Consider the following 19,170-nt stretch of genomic DNA (forward strand, 5'->3'; position numbering starts at 1 on the left):
CGTTTTGAATTCAAATAAAATGCTTTACTTACACAGAATACGCGTCTTCTGTTACAGCAGCGTACTAGGGGTCACAGCTGGCACAGTGAACGAATGTTTTACATATAGGCCTAACTAAGCAATATTTTTTACACGAGAAACTATATATATGCAGGGCTATTTTCACATATAAACTATTACATTTACTTACCGTAAATACAGTACATAACCATGGAAAATGTATTTCGTAGCTATCTATTAGGAATGCAGCTCTGTAAGTTGCACTGTTTCTTGGTTAACTGGTCTTTTAATATGGGTCCGTCACGTAAGGAAGGGCATGCACTATTCGCGAGAAGCCATGCACCGTTTTTGGAATTTGCGCTTATTTCATGGTAACTATGGAGTTACGGATAACTTCAAAAGACGATTATTCATTAGTTTCATGCTGAGGGCATCGCCACGATATGAGTGACTATGTTAAACCCATAATCATACATTCATATTCATGACAAAACTAGACTTCAATTTAAACCTCTCGGTCGTTGGAAGATCCCAAGAAATTTAACTTTTGATGTGGCACAATTTCAGCCATATGTAATTCCATTTTCTACATTGTTCTGTAAACCACATCATTGAACCTGCATATCATCTCGAAATATATGGATCATAAAAAGTGATGCAAACAATGGCCAAAACAGTACCTTATCGCGTAGGTCCATATACACATCATATTTTGCTATTTTGTATATATTATACATGCTATGTATGTCCATATATTCGAAGAACATTCTGAAAATCGTGAATTGCTAAGTTAAACAGCTTTGCGCGTTCTTGTTCAAGATAAGAATTACTTTTCTTTTATGAATATGCATACATCGTTATTTGTTTCAGTTCACGATACAAATGGTGCTCCTCATTAGTCACAGGTTAACGTTAGGTGGGCTTCTGAACTCGTAACTAATCGGTTAATCATGTTGACGCAAACCCGCTTGTCAGTCTGTGACCATCGTTGTCTCCTTGAAGGACCGGAATTATCTCGTCGATTTAGTAAACTGTGAGAGATAATGACAAACAACAACAACGCTGAGTCGTTATCAGTCCTGGCTAACCAGGATCCCCGCTGTGTCCACAACCACATTTCGATTCCGTCCACTTTGTCCGGTGTCTTCAAGATCAATTGACTTTTTCTACGTTTGCGTTGTTTATGTGCTGTTTGTTAATCAGGGTTTCAATAAAATGATTTGTAGGTAGAGCTGGGCTTCGGTACACAAAAGGATTGGTTAAGAAACGAGCGTTGTTTATCCAGTTAAGCGATCAACAGACGACACTGTCGCTTAGTCACATGACCACTGAGAGGAACTCCCTTGGTGTTTTACGTTAAGAGGATGAGCTCAGAATTTCTTGAATTTCCGCTTTCAACAAAACTAGAATTTCTTACCGGAGAAAAATAAACGGGGATTTCCGTATACCAGCAACATGTGACTTTACACTACAGTTCTGATAAACGCGGTCAGTATATAGTTTTTTTGTGAAAGTTGCAAGGGAATTCTAGTTTGTTCATTCGTGTAACATCTGAACCGGAGTTCGAATCTAGCCCCTGCAGCTCGAAATTGGTGAAATACTCTGGGGCCCAGTCCTCAACTTACGCAATTTTTGACTTAAGGAAAGAATACCTCAGAATAATATAAACGCAGTTCATATATAGGCCTATGGTTATAAATGACCAAATTTCGGTATAATCGGAGTTATATAATGTATTTCAATAGGAGCATGTTTCCATTGTTTCTGCAGCCCACAAATAAACATTTACATCAAATTTGCGCGAAACTCAAAACTGACACTGATGATCTTGTAAAATAGCAAAAACATTATAACTGTATGACAGGATAACGTTGTTGGAAGATATGCATTCGGCGGTACATGAGAATATGCTTGCAGAAACTCGTATCCATAAACAAGCATGATTGGAATGAGTGTTTACCTATAAGTAAGGCCACTAAACATGTGAACACCCCGTCTTGGACAAAATCCACATGTTTCCAAAGTTATCTTTGCTTTTTCTTTTTTTCTGGTTTAGAGACCTGTGTACTTGTCAGTTCGTGTTTGTTATGCAGAGGCACTCACTGTAACAAGACTGTTCTGTTTTCACAACGTCTCGAACTTTCTCGGAGTCTTGTGTGGTTTTCGCTCTGTAAGTGGATACAGCGGAAACGTTTACCCATGATTGGAGTGCTGATAGCTCACCAGGTGTCGCTTCATAAACATCACACACGCTCCGTCTCACGGTTTCACAACTACATCGTCTTCGACGGCGCTAACTACACTTTTTTCCCTTTCTTCCTAGAAAATGTAGCGGGTAAAATCTGAAACATTAGTCTAGGTTGTTTGAAGGAAACCACATTGCGTGAAGGGGATGACATGTATGCTTCAACTGTTACATCGTCACTTCTGTCTGGGGTGATACTCAAATTACAGGACCCTGTTGACGATTTGGAATATTTACTTTTTATTTATAAACTTACTAAAACATAAAGCCGAAACGAAATTCTATTTTTTTTATCATCTGAATCCTTAACCAACCCAGCTGAGAGCCTAAAAAAAAACATATTGTTCTTTTTCCATGTTTTGAAGATGGAACGGCTACACCATGAGGCAAAATAAACTTAACTGACTTCAGGGTTTTCTTTTAATTGCAATAAACAACCGAAATCTTTTCACATCCCACCTTCCTTTAAACAGCAAAACTGTAGTACTCTTGCTACTACTGCAATGTGAGAACAGTTCGCGACTCTCTCCTTAAGACGCCCGTCTTTCGATCGGTGGGATCGGTCGATTCTAGAGCAAGAATCCTTCGCTGTCGTACCATTTCACCTATACGGCGGCGGCCAGCATTATGGTGTGAATTTTGTTGTCTGTGAGAACAATCTCTAACACTTCTATAGACTACTCAGATTTTAACAAATTAAAAATGCCTTGAAACTTTTAAAGATGTTACCTTCCGATATACTCCAGTTATAATATTATGAAATTTTTACCACGTACAAACAGCCTGTGCAGAGGATATTTCATAATCCGCCGTATACCATTGGTCACATCACATTGCGACTGATAATCTTTGCACAGCTAATCCTGAATGTAAATCTTCATAATCCGGGTTAGACTCAAGCAGTATACCACAAGCCCCGCAAACAGATTATCTCCAGCATATAGCCTAGCGGACTGAATTAAGCTGTCTGGGTTGATTTAGCTTTCAGGCTTAATCTGTTCTCGTCAGAGCAAGTTGATCAATACGTCGGCTCGATCCTGATTTGCTCAGATGAGTGACCTTGACAATGATTAGCTTTCCAGCTGAAGACAAACACTTAATCATTGGTGAACAAACCAGATCTGGTACTGTATATATTTGCGTCTAAAAACCACCCAATTTGCAGGAAATTTAACAATGTGAAAAACAGTAAATAAATGGATAAATAAATAACAATATTTTCTATTATTTAGAAATCCTTTATTTAAAACATGTATATATGATACACAGATATATATATATATATATATATATATATATATATATATATATATATATATATATATATATATGATATTACAAAAATGACACATAGCACTGTATAACACATATTACACGATTAACGCAGTTTTTACAATGGCACACACAGATGAAATTTTGCTATACTACAATCAATCGATGCATCAGAACCACGTAAAATGGATGTATATACGTAAATATGACAATTTTCACACCGTGAACCATGAAATCTCCCGACCGTTAGGTTGCTGGTACTTTGGACACAATTTTCACTTCTCAAAATCATCCTTATTTCAGCTTTTTTTCTCACAAAATGGATTGTTTGATACATGACTTGCGACAAGATGATGAGATGAATGAAGCCAACAAAAGTGTGAAAATATCTATACATTTAAATCAGACGAACACGCTTTGCCCGTTGAAATTATGTGTTGAATAACACGATTGCTCATCTGTATAGATACCTTTGTCGTAATCAGCGAAAGAGTTCATTTCCTTAAGAATCCCGGGTTCAAACTGCTCCTGTCGTTTCCACGGGCTCCCAGGCCTATTGGTGAAGACTTCACCCGAACTGCTCAGCGTGTGGATTTGCTGAAAATCTTCTGCTGAACTATGCAAAGGGTCGTTTCGAAATTTGGTTCCTGAAGAAAAAAATAATGGACCTCATTATAGCATGGAAGCTATGTTGTAAATCAGGCCTTGTTTGATCTTCCTTAACTTGGTACCACGCTTACCTAATATAATACTGACTGCAGAAATTATTGCAGTTTTTACATCAATATGACGAAGATACTGTGATCGTATGGCTAATGTCACAGGCGTGCACAAAATGAATCAGTTGCAGTTTGTACACAGCTCACATCGACATTTCATTCGGCTTGATTTAGCACCTGAAATCAAACAATAAGCAGTCATTTGGATTTTGAGTCAGGAGTCTCTCACCAATACGGTCGCTGTGAGTTCAAGTCCAGCTCATGCTGGTTTCCTCTCCGGCCATACGTGGGAAGGTCTTCCCGCAACCTGCTGATGGTCGTGGGTTTCACCCTGGCTCTGTCCGGTTTCCACCCACCATAATGCTGGCCGCGGTCGTATAAGTGAAATATTCTTGAGTACGGCGTAAAACACCAATCAAATAAATGAATAAATAAATAAAACATTTGGATTCTGTCAAGACACAAGGAATTATGATAGCTGCTAGACCAAGTATTTCCTGAGACGAGAACTCACCTTTCTCGGGAGAGTGGTCTCCCCTTAGTGACGCCCTTACACTGTTATTACTTCCACCTTTGCCGCTGTCATATGTCTCTTCGGATGTATCACTCAGACTTTTCCTCACAGGTCTGGGACTTAAGGCTGGATGTATCTGAACAGAGATGATGTATTGAATGAGAATGAACTGTACGACAATGTACTAATTGGGAATGAATTGAGTAACAAAGTATATTGAATGAGAATGAAGTAGGTCACAAAGTACTAAACGAGAATAACTTGTGCTACAAAGTAAATGGACGCGAAATGAATTGTGCGAGGGAGTATTTAATGAGAATTAATTGAGTCACAAGGTATAACAGAATGTCAGCTTATTGCCATGATAAAAACAAACTATAATGTACCTAAACAGAGAAAGGGTACCGAATAAAAATGAATTTAGTTACAAAATATTGATTCACTTATTTATTTGATTGGCGTTTTACTTCATATTCAAGAATATTTCACTTATACAACGGTGGACAGCATTATGGTGGGTGGAAACCGGGAAGAGCCCGGGGGTATGACCTTCTGATTGATAAAAGACCCTTACATTTAGATTTTAGGGAGATATTTTCGTACTAAATCTAACTTTGCCAGAGGAAAAATAATGCAAAGTCACAATATTTTTCTTCAAGCAATGACTCTACCCTGGCGGTTTTCTTGCCAGCTCACCCTGAGAAGGTACTGCACTATCATGCCCAATATGTACGCATTGTGACATGGGCAGCCGTTCTTAGTTCCCTGCTCATAAATGTCTAGTTCAACATGCATCAGTTTAACATTTAAACTAACCACAAAATCCACTTTATTGCACCGATGTCTGTCTATCCATTATAAGAAATCACACTGACAATCAAGAGCTAGTAGGTTTCTTGACCTGACAGCCAATTATCACGCGACACTTTCAGCGCAAGTGATTGGCCAAGTTCACAAGGGCTTTCTACAACATAGCTACTTGGAATGAATTGTCCGTCAGTGCCACATGCCCAATTCTGAACTTCATTTTCTCGGCTTTTAAAACTTAATAGAATTTTTTCTACATATTTTTCTATGAAAGCTGTGTGCTACATCATTTTTTCTGTGTATATAGTGGCAGACTTTATGTTCACTTTAAGTACGACGTTAAACTCCAACCATACATATATACATTCATACATACATAACTTACAGTGTAAGCGATCCCTGATTACCTGTGTACATTTATGGGCTTGTCCATATACGTATTGATTATGGCTTACCTGAGAGCAATTTGAGTCTGTCAGCCATGTTTGATGAGGAGTCCTTGGAGGTTGACTTGGATGACGAGGAGAGTCATTGGGATGAGGCGTCATATAACCGGCAGTAACGTGCATCTGCAAAAAACAGGAATGGCTTCAAGGATGAGCTCGGAACTTATTTCATTTTTACCGATATAAAGAAATATTCTATATAAGTGTATGAGTTAATGTCATCCATATACAAACGAATATGAAGTTTAGTTTATTGACAAAATGTACCTGTGCCATATAGGCCTATATATTGAGCATTTCTAGACCATTTATGTCTAATAAATTGCCGGTAACATCATTGCATTTTTGTTTTTTACCTAATTCTGCTTCAGTAATGGTGGGGCGTGTAACTTGCTACGTTTTAATCAATTACATGAACCGTTTGAATAAAACCCCAACTAAGATAAACTGACACGAGGCCGTATTTCACCGGTTACGTATGACCATTTGGCAACTATCACTGTGTTCACATCTCTGGTTTTACTCCTTATGCTGTAAATCTGTTATTGTATTGTACTCCTTTATAAACCTGTATTCTACCGGTGAACTAAGCATCACACTAATGTTTCATTCAATTTTTAATGCTAGCACTTGACCCACCTGTGGTTGAAAATTGTATATTTGGTTGTTCTGTTGATTCTCTACCCTAGGTGAACCCGCTTCGCTTAAGACTCCATTCTGAATGTACATGTCGTGATGTGAAGGACTGATGGTTACATTGGTTCGTTTGGGACTCAAAGTGATGCGGTTATCTCCCCTGTCTGGTGCCTCTCTCTTGGTCGTTCTCTTTGTGGAGGAGCCCTGCTTCCGCATTCGCACAATGACGACGGAGACGATTAATGAGATGATTATTGTCAGCGATAAAACAACAACCACGATGTACATGTTGACCGTGGAGAAGGTGGTTTGTCCGCTGGTTTGACTACCAACAACAACAGCGAGTGTAGCTGTGGATGAAAGTGGTGGCGCCCCATTGTCATCCACAGTGAGATTCAGTTTAAACACGGTTCCATCATCCAAATGTGACACAGATTTTGTAAGTGAGATTTCTCCCGTGGAACTATTCATGAAAAATACTCCTCCAGAATCGTCGTTCATGGAGAATACCAAATTTGTCTCCGAGTCAGCGTCCGTTACATTCATCTTGGCCACGATGAACGATGTGCTGTGTTTGTCTAGATTTACTGTTTCGTTGGTGGCGGATGGAAAGATGAACACTGGAGGATTGTCGTTAACATCCAGTATTATAACATCTACAGGAACAGTCGAGCTGAGTTGAGGGCTTCCCATATCGCGAGCTATTGCGATTAGGGGTACCAGTGAATGTTCCTCTCGATTTAATGGCCTTGCTGTCCGAATCTCGCCAGATTTGCTATCAATAGTAAAAGACTTGAATGCGCGTGACTCACGAGAAAGGTCAAAAGTTACCTGCCCGCCTGAGCCAGTGTCTGAATCCAAGGCTTCAACTTTACCAATGTATGTCCCGGCTGGAGAGTTTTCTGTGATGGCGAAGTGATATCTACTTTGATTGAACAAAGGAGTTTCATCGTTCACATCTAGCAGTTCTATAACTACCGTGGTTCTCGTACGACGTGGAGGAATTCCGTGATCTCGTGCGTATACAGCCAACCTCACTTCCGGTTTTGTTTCTCGGTCCAGTCGGCTCGCCACAAATATTGTCCCCGTTTTCTTACTGATGCGGAAGAAGTCCGTGTCCGGCTTAGAGGAAGCGATCTCATAAGTGATCCTCGCATTGTCTCCCTCGTCTTTATCTACAGCAGTCAATGTGATGATTGGTCTACCCACATCCAAGCTTTCTTGAACCATAACGGGGAAGACATCTTGCTGGAAAGCCGGAGCGTTGTCGTTGTCATCTGTCACGTGAATGGCGATATCACCAGAGGTTCTTAGCAACGGCGCTCCTCTATCCTGGCACGTGGCCTGGATCGTGTATCTTGCAATCTTTTCTCTATCTAGCGTCTTTTTCAAAGTGATCTGGTATCCGTTTTGGCGAATCTCTTCGATTTTAAAGTCATTGTGCTCGAAAGTACAATCAGCGATTGCGTTAGCCCCTGTGTCCCGGTCTGTTACTGATATATGCGCTATGAAGCTGCCTATAGGAGCAGCTTCGGAAATCTCGGCGTATTTTTGCCCAGATATGTAATTCACGTTAAGCACAGGATTGTTATCGTTAACGTCGGTGACTTCCACAATAACCAAAGCCTGTGAAGATCTCGACGGGGATCCCCTGTCGTAGGCTTCGACTATCAGACGGTATTCTGTGGTTTCTTCGTAATCTAGATTAGACATAACGCTTATCTCACCGGTAGTCGTGTTAATCTCAAAAACTCCCAAAGCAATCAGCACGCTCCTTGAGCCAAATCTATATCCCACCTGTCCGCTCTCACCAGCATCTTCATCAGTGGCTGTGATCTTGATTACAGGTGTGCCAACAGGTGAGTTTTCTCGAATCGTAATGCTGGAAGGTTGTTTAGCGATGATCGGTGGGTTGTCATTTACGTCTAAGACAGTTATTACGATGGACATTTTGCCTGATCGCTGAGGAGATCCGCCATCTTTAGCCACGACTTGCACATTGTAAGAAGCCGTCTCTTCACGGTCTAATTTCCGCTGTAAAACAATGGCGGCTCCAGGCAGGCCTTCTAAAGTCTCGGTGACGATGATGCTGAAAACGTCATTTGGGGGTTCCAGTACATACATTTTCACAGAGTTATCGTCCATGTCCGGATCCATGGCAGTAGGGATGGAAAATTGAGTATTGACGCCTGTATCTTCCATTATATTGATGTGGATTTCGGCTTCTGGGAAAACTGGCGAGTTGTCGTTTTCATCCTCTATCACAACATCAACACGGAAGATCTTCACAGGCACAGTCTCTGTTGAAAAAGCTACATCGAGTTTCACTACACATGCGTTGGCGTCTGGGCACAGGGTCTCTCTATCCAGTGATGTGACTGTGAATATACCTCCTGTAGCCTCATTCAGGGTGAAATGGTTCGAGTAGGGGTTACCGCCTGTGAGAAATGAACATTTAAATCCGTAGAGGTCGCTCTTTGGGATCCCCACAGGAAAACGGTCACTGTCAATGATATTGCCAACGAAGAACTTGGGCGGTCTACCTTCTTTGACCGAAAATGCACAATTCGAATTCCCAATGACGATGAAAATAAACACAATGTGGAGGCAAACGTTACATTCCCTAACGTCCATGATCCCTGTTAGTAGGCATCAGTATGGTAAAATAATCCAGTACGGACACTGCAGGCTGGTTTATTACATTCAAAGTATAACAATATACTGTGAAGTACCTGTTCCCCGTGGATTACCTTATAAACTAAATAAAATCACCTCTCCAGTCGAGAGGCGTGTTTTCAGTCTTTTAGTCAGTTGGTGGAATGCGACTCAGTATTAAAACCCTCGGGCAAAGCAAAGCGGAAAGAACAGAAATGTTTGTGACCAAATGTAAAAGCATGTGTATTATAAGCGGATAACCCAGTGCTTATCCCCGGACAGGCCAGAACAAGTGGTGTAGCAGTGGCTCTCTCCGCACACGGGCATAGCCTTACGGTTCCCATACAGAACCGAACACGCCTTGTTGACATAATCTTTGTTAATCCTTTTTGATCCAGACCTGTATCCATACCGTTGCTCAGTGAAGCGCTAACTGTTCTCATATCTGTAACAGCGACTATTACTCGCGTTACCCATATTGGAATGAAACTGGTCTCTAACAGAGATAGTATTTACTCACTAATTAACATCAGTATTTTAGTGTAGTATTTAATTGACACGGAAAAGCTTCATTTTGGGCGAGGCCACTTTTCTAAATATTTGGCCACACAGTTACTTAAAACGGAGGAGATTCTGATATTGATAAGTTTCTGAGTATTGCTATCTCGTCAAACGTTTTGTATAAAATATAAATGAATTTTTTATCTGCTGAAACTGATCAGTTTTCAGGGTGATTTGTAGAAGTAAATAATTGTGTATGCCTTGCATCTAACACACCACTCCGGAATTTTTCTTTTCTAACTTTTTTTACATTTCACAAAGTTTTACATTTCACTTGTTCAATTAGAGTATGTCAAATCCCTGAGTTGAAACATGGCCACATGATATAGTATGATATGCCTTATAGTTCCAACTAGATAACAAAGGGATTGAAGCCATATATACATATTTTGGTGCCTTGCTTTACATAGACTAAGTGAAGCTTTTGCATTTTTTTTAGTTTAAACATTGTTCAAGTTCATGAGAAATGGACCAAAATCTGATAAGAAAGTTTTGAAATTTCTACTTTTAAATGACGTTAACATATATACAGTTATATTCATTTCAGTTTTAGATCAAAGCTTTGCAGCAATTGTGTTTTAACTTTCAAAATTGGTTTGGGTGGTAAGAAATGGAGTGATTTTAGAAAACAGTTGCCGTGATGCTACATTACGCTTCTATTCAACCAGTCGTCTGTTATACAGCTTTATGTGTGTAAAAGTACTTTCTGCAGTGTAAAAGTATATGCACGAATGTCTTGGTTTTTATTATTACAAGTTAAAGGTATAATTACATGGCCTTCTCTTAACTTCATTCCAGTTAAGTGTGTCCAGTTTCACGTTTGCCAGAATCAGATTTATAACAATACTAACAAAGGAAAGATTTCTATCTTATCCCCGTAAATTACACAATAACTTGCGTAATTATTGTTTCTGGTGACCACCCTTGACGTCCTAATCCTCATCTTTGGGATATTGGGGATTAGTATGTAAATATTTGTTTAATCCCAGGGAATAATCAAAGATTTCAATGACAGTATTGTTGCCACACCTGACGTCGTGGATCCAGACAGGTGACAGCCTCTTCCTGCAAACTTCAAAGATTTTTGTTGTTTCTTTGTAATGAACAACGTTGACAGCCTTTAACCTGTAGCCTACCTGGATAAACTGTAACTATCGATAATTGTAGCTTAATTCTTTGTTTAGTGGACATTTGGGGTGTTTATGATTTCTTCAACGCTTTGTTTTCACTTAAGAAGACAGGTAATCAAAGAATACAATTATTTACTCTATATTTATTTATTTATTTATTTATTTATTTATTTATTTATTTATTTATTTATTTATTTATTTATTTATTTATTTATTTATTTATTTAAGATTTGCCGCTGTGCCGTTTGGAGTTATGTGGGCCTGAGGGCAGAGTTGTTCTAAACCAAACTTGACGACTGAATTGTACTCGACTTATGAAACCGATTTAGGTCAACAACATACGCTCCTGCTGTTTTGGGGGTTTAAAAATTTTGCTCAAAAATATGTTGAGTCCTTGTCTGATTGAATAATTAATTGGTGTTTAACTCAGGAATTGTTCATTTATGTGGTGGATTCTTGAGTACGGCTTAAAACACTAATCAAATAAATAAATGAATAAGTTTATATGATGACAATCAGTTTCCTGCGCTAGGCCATGGCCCTTCGTCAGGCACCTCAGCAACCTCACAGAAAGATGAAGTGATCATTGATACGTTTTGTGTCCTGGTAACATTTTAATTTTCCTTTTTATTTGCATTTTTACTTCATTATGATATACACTACCTTAATTGTGACTGTACCTCTCCAGTTAGAATTATCTTAAGCCAAGCGTGGGGGGCAGACATATGTAAATAGTATACCAACGCACCGCCATTATCTATCCAAAATATTCATGTGTTAAAAAAAAATAATAATAAAATAAAACACTGTTTTCATGGGCCACGTTATCTGACAGGAAAGTGACCCTAAAACCAGTATTTAAACCAAACAAAAAGACCACAATCATAAAACGTTAGATACCCAGGACGTATAACACAGTCAGCCTGGATTATGTTTTCTGACTTATTTTATTTATTCTTGAAAGCGGGGGCCTCCATGGCTCAGCTGGTTAGCGCGCTAGCGCAGCGCAATGACCCAGGAATCTCTCACCAATGAGTACGGCGTAAAACACCAATCAAATAATAAAAAAATAATAATATTCTTGGAAGCAAAGGACAAATCAACATACAGTGTTTTGCACTTGAAGGTAAATTTTATTAGTCTAAGATGTAATGAAACATTTTACCAAAATTTATATACAATAACAAAAAACCAGATGATCGCATACGTAACTGGAGTTCAAAAAGTCTCAATAGCACTCCGACATGGTTTTCTTTAAACAGAGCTATGTCTTAATGGTAAGTTTCTCCGTGCTTATAACGGAAATTCTCGACCTCAGTGTATCAGTGGACATCTGCGACTCTGCATCAGTGTCATCAGAGCTACGTCTCTTAACACAGCAAATTACTATAATCAAACTGATTGACGCAATAGCGGTCAGAATTATAACAAACACAACTATCATTAAATTAGGAAACATTTCTGACTTGTCTGTATTAGTTAGGAAATCCTCAGACTGAGTGTCCTTCAAACTAGAACTTGGCACAAATAAAACGGTGATGCTTATCTCGGTGTGTTTTGACGGGCTTCCGTTGTCTTTTGCTACAACAGTCAATATCACTTTCGGTTCATTCAGCGAATCAAGTGGTTTGTTGACAGAAACAGACCCTGAGTTCTGATTGATAGAGAAATACTGATTCTCCGGAATGATCGCAAACTTGACGTTAGAATTGTCATTTTCATCGCCATCAACAGCAGTAACCTGGAATATCACTTGCCCGACACTAACATCTTTGTATATATAGACCTCGGGATTTGTTTGTGTGAATTCTGGAGCGTTGTCGTTCTCGTCCAAAACGTTGACAATGATTTCATTTGACACAACATTGGGTTGTTTTCCCCTGTCGTGACACGTTACCAAAACAATATGCCGAGAGGACTGTTCTCTATCTAGCTTGACATTCAGTACAAGCTGGAACTCGGTTTCGCTCAGAGGAATCAGCAAAAAGTGTTCATTCTCCACAGTGCACGTAATGTCCGCGTTCATACCAGAGTCTTTGTCTTTCACTGAAATCGCTGCCACGAAATGTTGTCTTTCTGCTGATTCGGAGACAAAACCTTCGTCAGTGCCAGAAAGAAAGTTCACTGTGATCTCGGGGACGTTGTCGTTTACGTCTAAAACGTTCACCTTAACTACAGACGTTGATGTCAGTGGCGGCGAACCCCTGTCCACGGCCTCCACAATCAGTCGGTAGAGCTTTTGATCTTCGTAATCAAACATCTTCAGGGAGAACACATCACCAGATAGGGGGTCAATATGAAACATACCTGGGTAAATCATCGCTGTATCTGCGCTTATTCTGTAACTCAGCTGGCCATTCACACCTGAATCTTCGTCACTGGCCGTCATTTGGATTACAGGTGAATCGATAACAGAATTTTCCTCCACAGTTAATGTAGTTTGGACAGTTGTGAACACAGGTGATCTGTTGACAGCCTGTACTGATACAACTATTGTTGTGGTACCTGTTCTCGGAGGTGATCCACCATCTTTAGCCTCCAGTGTCAGTCGGTGTTGTTGCTGTGTTTGTTTATCAAGTATCGCTGTAAGTCTTATCCGCAGATCATCTGTACCGTCCAGGTTACTGGTAACATCCAACGCGAACATTTCACTGGCGGGAGAAATCTGATAGGTGATCACAGAGTTATCTCCCACATCTAGGTCAGTGGCAGAGGGGATCGGAAACGTCGTGTTGACGTCAGCATCTTCAGAAATCTCCAATTGGACATCTTCTTCGCGAAAGAAAGGCGAATTGTCATTAACATCAGTTATCATGATATCAAAACGGAAAATGCCAACCAATTTCAATTCCAAGGACACAGCGATATCCAATTTCATCAAACACGTTTCCGTATGATCACAGATTTCTTCCCGGTCTAAACTTTTCATCAGGAAAATATCACCACTTGATTTTGTGATTTGGAAATAATCAGCGAAGGGGTTGCCTCGTTTGAGAATAGAACACAATGGGCTTAGCACCGTGTTTCGCTGTGGTCATACCTCCATTCCCGTTGAAAACATCACCGATGACGGTGTACGCTGGAGTGTCTTCTGGTATAGCGATGACCCGTCGAGAAGTTATCTGTCCATCCACGTCGATGAGCAGCAGCACCAGAAAAACTGCTAGTGTCCTAAAACCCATGGTTTATGTGTGTACATAAGTGAAAATAAAACAAGATCTCTGGTGCAGTATGGTCGCCCAAAATTGCAGGTCTTTTCACCTGTCTTCGTCTTGATCTGTAAAATAGAATAAATGAAATCAGTGTTATTCAAGCAATCTCATATTTTCATGTTATGAGGAACAATTCTGTTCTTGTTAACAGTTGGTTAAAACTCATTAATATTCTACAAATAATGGCAACATCTGACTCAGTGGTGAAAAGCGTCTCTAATTGAAAAACCGTAAATCCTTCAACATGGACGGAACGTGTAAAAAGATCTTAATTTTATTAGTTTTACAACATGTTTAAAAATTTACATTAGAAATCACGCCTTATAGCCAAGTGCATAATAATTCTTACCTTTATAATTCAGTGTTTATCTTGTTCATGAACAAGAATAGCGGGGTTTTTTTTTTTTTCGGAAAATCCTTGTCTTATCTCCTTGTTGGTTCGTTTTGGATTGACTGAGAAATCGTCTTCAGACTTATATAAGGCATCTTGAACCCAGAATTGGTCATACATCCACCGAAGACCCCCGCTAAGTATATCCCCGCATTTCCTGCTCCACTTGTATTAGCTTTGTTCTTCGCTGATTATCTCCCACTGAAGGAGGCCTTCCGACGGCTCCTGTCTGAATGATAATCCCTGCCGTGTTCTCTATGCCTCTTGTATTTCACCTGGTTGTCTGTAATATATTAATCTGTAAATCCCATAGCTCGCCTAAGGGATTATCTCCTATGACATTGATTGAACAATAACCGAAAAGGAAACGTATTCGAATATGATTTGATTTACACCCTATCTTCTTTCAACGTACATGTTTAAAAAAAATATTGGTTGTAGACGTAGTAAATTTATTGCCATTAATTGATAAAAAATTAAACCACCCACTGCCATCTGTAAAAAATTTGGCCATGGCTTAGTTATGTTACCCTTGCAACAGTTGAAAAGAGCAAAATTAAAGTACTCCAAAATTATTGTTTTAAAATTACTGCATACATGGTCTATTCAGATTATCAAAGGGGTAATACATATTTGCTATAAAGTCCACCCGTCAACTTCCTCATATCTTTCTGGGAAACCCTGTTGGCAGAATGGTCTAAATGTTTGGCAATGATTATAGAGTATTATAGGTGCCTGACTGTGAGGTCGTTGCTTCGAAGCCCGGATTGCTTTTTCCTCACTAGAAACTCTGGTACATATCCAGCAATAACGATTCGAAACAATTCACAGTGAACAGCAACATTTTACATGTATAGGTGAAAAATAAATAAACTTGTTCATATTTTGCGTTCCTATAAATGTTTGGCAATGATAATTAAGTATTATAGGTGCCAGAGTGAAAGGTCCTTACTTCGAAGCCCAGATTGCTTTTTCACCGCTAGAATCTCTGATACGTAACCAGGAATAACGATTCGAAAAAAATCACAGTGAACAGCTGTTACACGCACAGGTGAAAAATAAATAAACTTGTTCATATTCTATAATATTACTTTCAATGTTTCGCTTTCTAATTTATAACGCAGTGATCTTTGAACTAGAGAAGGAACATGAAAACTTGGCGCCTTAATCCTCCATGATATTAAGAAGATGTAGGATTAACAGGTTAATGTTTGTTCAATCTCTCAACCTAATCAAGTTTAATCAACACACAGAATAACGGAAATACTCGCACACCTGACATCATAATTCCGGACGGAGGACAGTCTTTAGCGGCAAAGTTCAAAGCTGTCTGTTATCTTGAAACATGTAAGATCAATTGCGCATTTAATCAACGTTTTGTTTGAAATAATAACCTTGTTGCGTGCTATCTCCGCGTAGATCTTTTATTCTTACCGACAAAACACAACACGCACAAACATAATCGCTACAGCAGATGTATCACTATATTTTCAATAGCTAACCACGATTTATAAGACATTTATCTTTGCCAGACACAGTGGTACATCATATTGTGCGTCGCACAATTTTAACTGTCTTGTCATAGCTTTCTCATATATCTAGTTGGTCTGTAAGAACATATATAACAGTAGTTGATTTAACGTCAACATGTATTGTTACAAGATATCCCCATGTAAAAGAGAACCCTCTTTTAAGCGGTGGTAAAATTTTGGTTGGTTTAGAAACACTAAGAGGCATATAGGGATATAATATGAATAGCTTTTCTTCACAATCATGTAACAATATTCGTCAAAACAATGCAGACAAAATAAATCACCGTTACTTTGAGGCTGAAATGATAAATGTTGATTCCTTCCCCCATAAAACCCATGACTTTCACATCAGTGAGCCCTTCTACAGTTTACGTCGTTAACATCAGTCAAATAAGTCTAAGTTTGATTTATCTTTGTTAAAACATTCAATGTGATTTTATATCCACAAGAATAGGGTACCACGGGTCCATGTACAATGAGTTTCAATTCCATTTCCACAAACTAATTTTTTTTGTTCAACCAAAAATGTGGCAAGTTTTACGTTAAATTATACCAATACAAATGTCACGGGATATTTTTGTTGTTTTCAACTAATTATACAATGTGTCAGTTTTGCATTGGTCGCGTGTTGAGGAAATCAAACCCCAATACGTTTCCTCTGTGGCTTTTGTCTAACCAGTATTACATGACATCATCCTTTATTTGGGCAAAGATAAAGGGCGGATGAAAGTATTAGAGACAATACCGTCCGACAGGTGGCAACACGGGGACACTCAGCATGAGCCGAAGGTTTTGTCCTTTAACAGTTCCCCAAAAGACCTTCACCCTAGCTGACATCACATACAAACAAGGTTCAAAAACACCGCACAGGAAATACGGGGGTTACCCTACTGGGGTGCTACCCAGAGGGTACATACCCAGAAGCCATATTTGTGTTTTACATGTATAAGTCAGAAGATATTCAATTGGTCATTCACAAATCAACCTTCGAGGCACACCTGCACAACGTAGCAGCATCCTGGAACACGAAAACTATTACCACAAGGTGTTACCAGAAAGTGCTACATTTTACAAGAACGAACTTTGTGGGTAAGTTGTATTGTTAGAAAGGCTTTGACACTCGTTGTCAAACTCTATACAATCTAGTTTAAATTGCTTTCTTTTCTCCACAAATGCATGATGTTCATCTGTGTAGTATTGGCCAAAGACTAAACAGCCTAAAGTTTAGTGGAAAGTTTCAAGACGCACTTGTGAACAAAGTTGAAAAGCTTTTTTCATTGAACGTGATCAGCTAAAAGTATAGAACTTTATCATTCAAATGTACAACGTTAGAAATACCAAACACTTATGTTGATTTAATTATGAAAAGCACTTTAGCCTTCTGTTCAAAATTAAAAGAACGTATAATTGTTTTGATTCGCTTAGAATATAGGGGCCTCCGTGGCCAAGGGAGCCACGGCGCAATAAATCAGGGGCCTTTATCTATCTGGTCGCCGTGAGTTCAAATCCAGCTTCTGCAGGCTGCCTCATCGGCTGTACGTGGGAAGGTCTTCTGATGGTCCTGAGTTTCCCCCCCGGGTTATGCCCTGCTTCCTATCACCATGTTGCTGGACGCCGTTGTATAAGTGAAATATTATTGAGTACAGCGTAAAATACCGATAAAATAAATAACAAATTAATCAAATAAATAAATAACTTTAAATATTTTTATTTCACAGGATAACTTGTACTACACCAGAAGATATCTTTAAACCTTGGGTGAAGTTACTGCAACATTAGGGAGTACAGGATAACGACGCACAGCCATGATGTATCTACAGTCAATACTTGCTCTGTTGTGTTGTGGCGCTAATGGAATCACAATTTTGACTCAGCATGTCGTCATTCCAGAGGACACACCAGTGTACGCCGTCATCGGGAATATTTTGGCGTTTGTGTGAGACTAATGTTTTGAAGGATAACCCCAGAGGAGACAAATGGAAGTTCTCTATTCTTCGAAAAGGCAACCCTTTCGCTGATTATTTCCAAGTCACGAAATCCAATGGTGACATTTTCCTTCGAAAGCATTTAGACAGAGAAGAAATTTGCCGCCATACAGAACACTGTATAATTAAACTAGACATTGCTTTGTCTTCGGAATCCAAGATGATTGATATTTTCCCTGTGGATATTATAGTAACTGATGTTAATGACAACGCGCCTTTCTTTCTCGAACCAATGGTTCAGCTGGACCTCTTAGATGATGCTGAAGTAAATACGACGTTTGCGATCCCCTCTGCCACCGACCTTTACATGGGAGATAACTCTGTGATCACCTATCAGATTTCTCCCGCCAGTGAAATGTTCGCACTGGATGTTACTAGAAACCTGGACGGTACAGATGACCTGCGTATTAGACTGGCTGAAAAAATTGATAAGGAAACACAACAACACCGACTGAGACTGGAGGCCACGGATGGCGGATCACCTCCGAGGACAGGAACCACGACAATAGTTGTATCTGTTCTGACTGTCAACAGATCACCTGTGTTTACACCAATCCAAACTACAGTAACTGTGGAGGAAAATTCTGCTATCGATTCACCTGTAATCCAGATGACGGCCAATGACGAGGATTCAGGTGTGAATGGCCAGCTGAGTTACAGAATAAACGCAGATACAGCGATGACTTACCCTGGTGTGTTTCATATTGACCCCCTATCTGGTGAAGTGTTCACCCTGAAGATGTTTGATTACGAAGATGAAAAGTTCTACCGACTGATTGTGGAGGCCGTGGACGGGGGTTCGCCGCCACTGACGTCAACGTCTGTAGTTAAGGTGAACGTTTTAGACGTAAACGACAACGTCCCCGAGATCACAGTGAACTTTCTTTCTGGCACTGACGAAGCTTTTGTCTCCGAATCAGCAGGAGTACAACATTTCGTGGCGGCGATTTCAGTGAAAGACAAAGACTCTGGTATGAACGCGGACATTATGTGTGCCATAGATGAGGAAAGTTTCCTCCTGATTGCTATTGGTCAACATGAAATCCAGCTAGTGCTGAAGGCAAA

General features: G+C 39.5%; 1 protein-coding gene across 1 annotated transcript in view; it reads right to left on the bottom strand.

Moving 5' to 3' along the window:
• Positions 1-3,235: 3,235 nt before the first annotated feature.
• The window catches only part of LOC135473333 (protocadherin Fat 4-like), a 59,782-nt gene continuing 43,847 nt past the window's right edge, over positions 3,236-19,170 (bottom strand). Inside the window, exons 8-13 of the mRNA XM_064753182.1 lie at positions 12,452-14,013; positions 6,643-9,142; positions 6,013-6,126; positions 4,751-4,886; positions 3,988-4,164; positions 3,236-3,327 (exon numbers count right to left, since the gene is read on the bottom strand). Coding sequence (XP_064609252.1) covers positions 3,236-3,327; positions 3,988-4,164; positions 4,751-4,886; positions 6,013-6,126; positions 6,643-9,142; positions 12,452-14,013 — 4,581 coding nt within the window. The remainder of the gene's footprint in view (positions 3,328-3,987; positions 4,165-4,750; positions 4,887-6,012; positions 6,127-6,642; positions 9,143-12,451; positions 14,014-19,170) is intronic.

The sequence above is a fragment of the Liolophura sinensis genome, chromosome 8 (assembly GCF_032854445.1).
Source record: "Liolophura sinensis isolate JHLJ2023 chromosome 8, CUHK_Ljap_v2, whole genome shotgun sequence".
Lineage (NCBI taxonomy): Eukaryota > Metazoa > Mollusca > Polyplacophora > Chitonida > Chitonidae > Liolophura > Liolophura sinensis.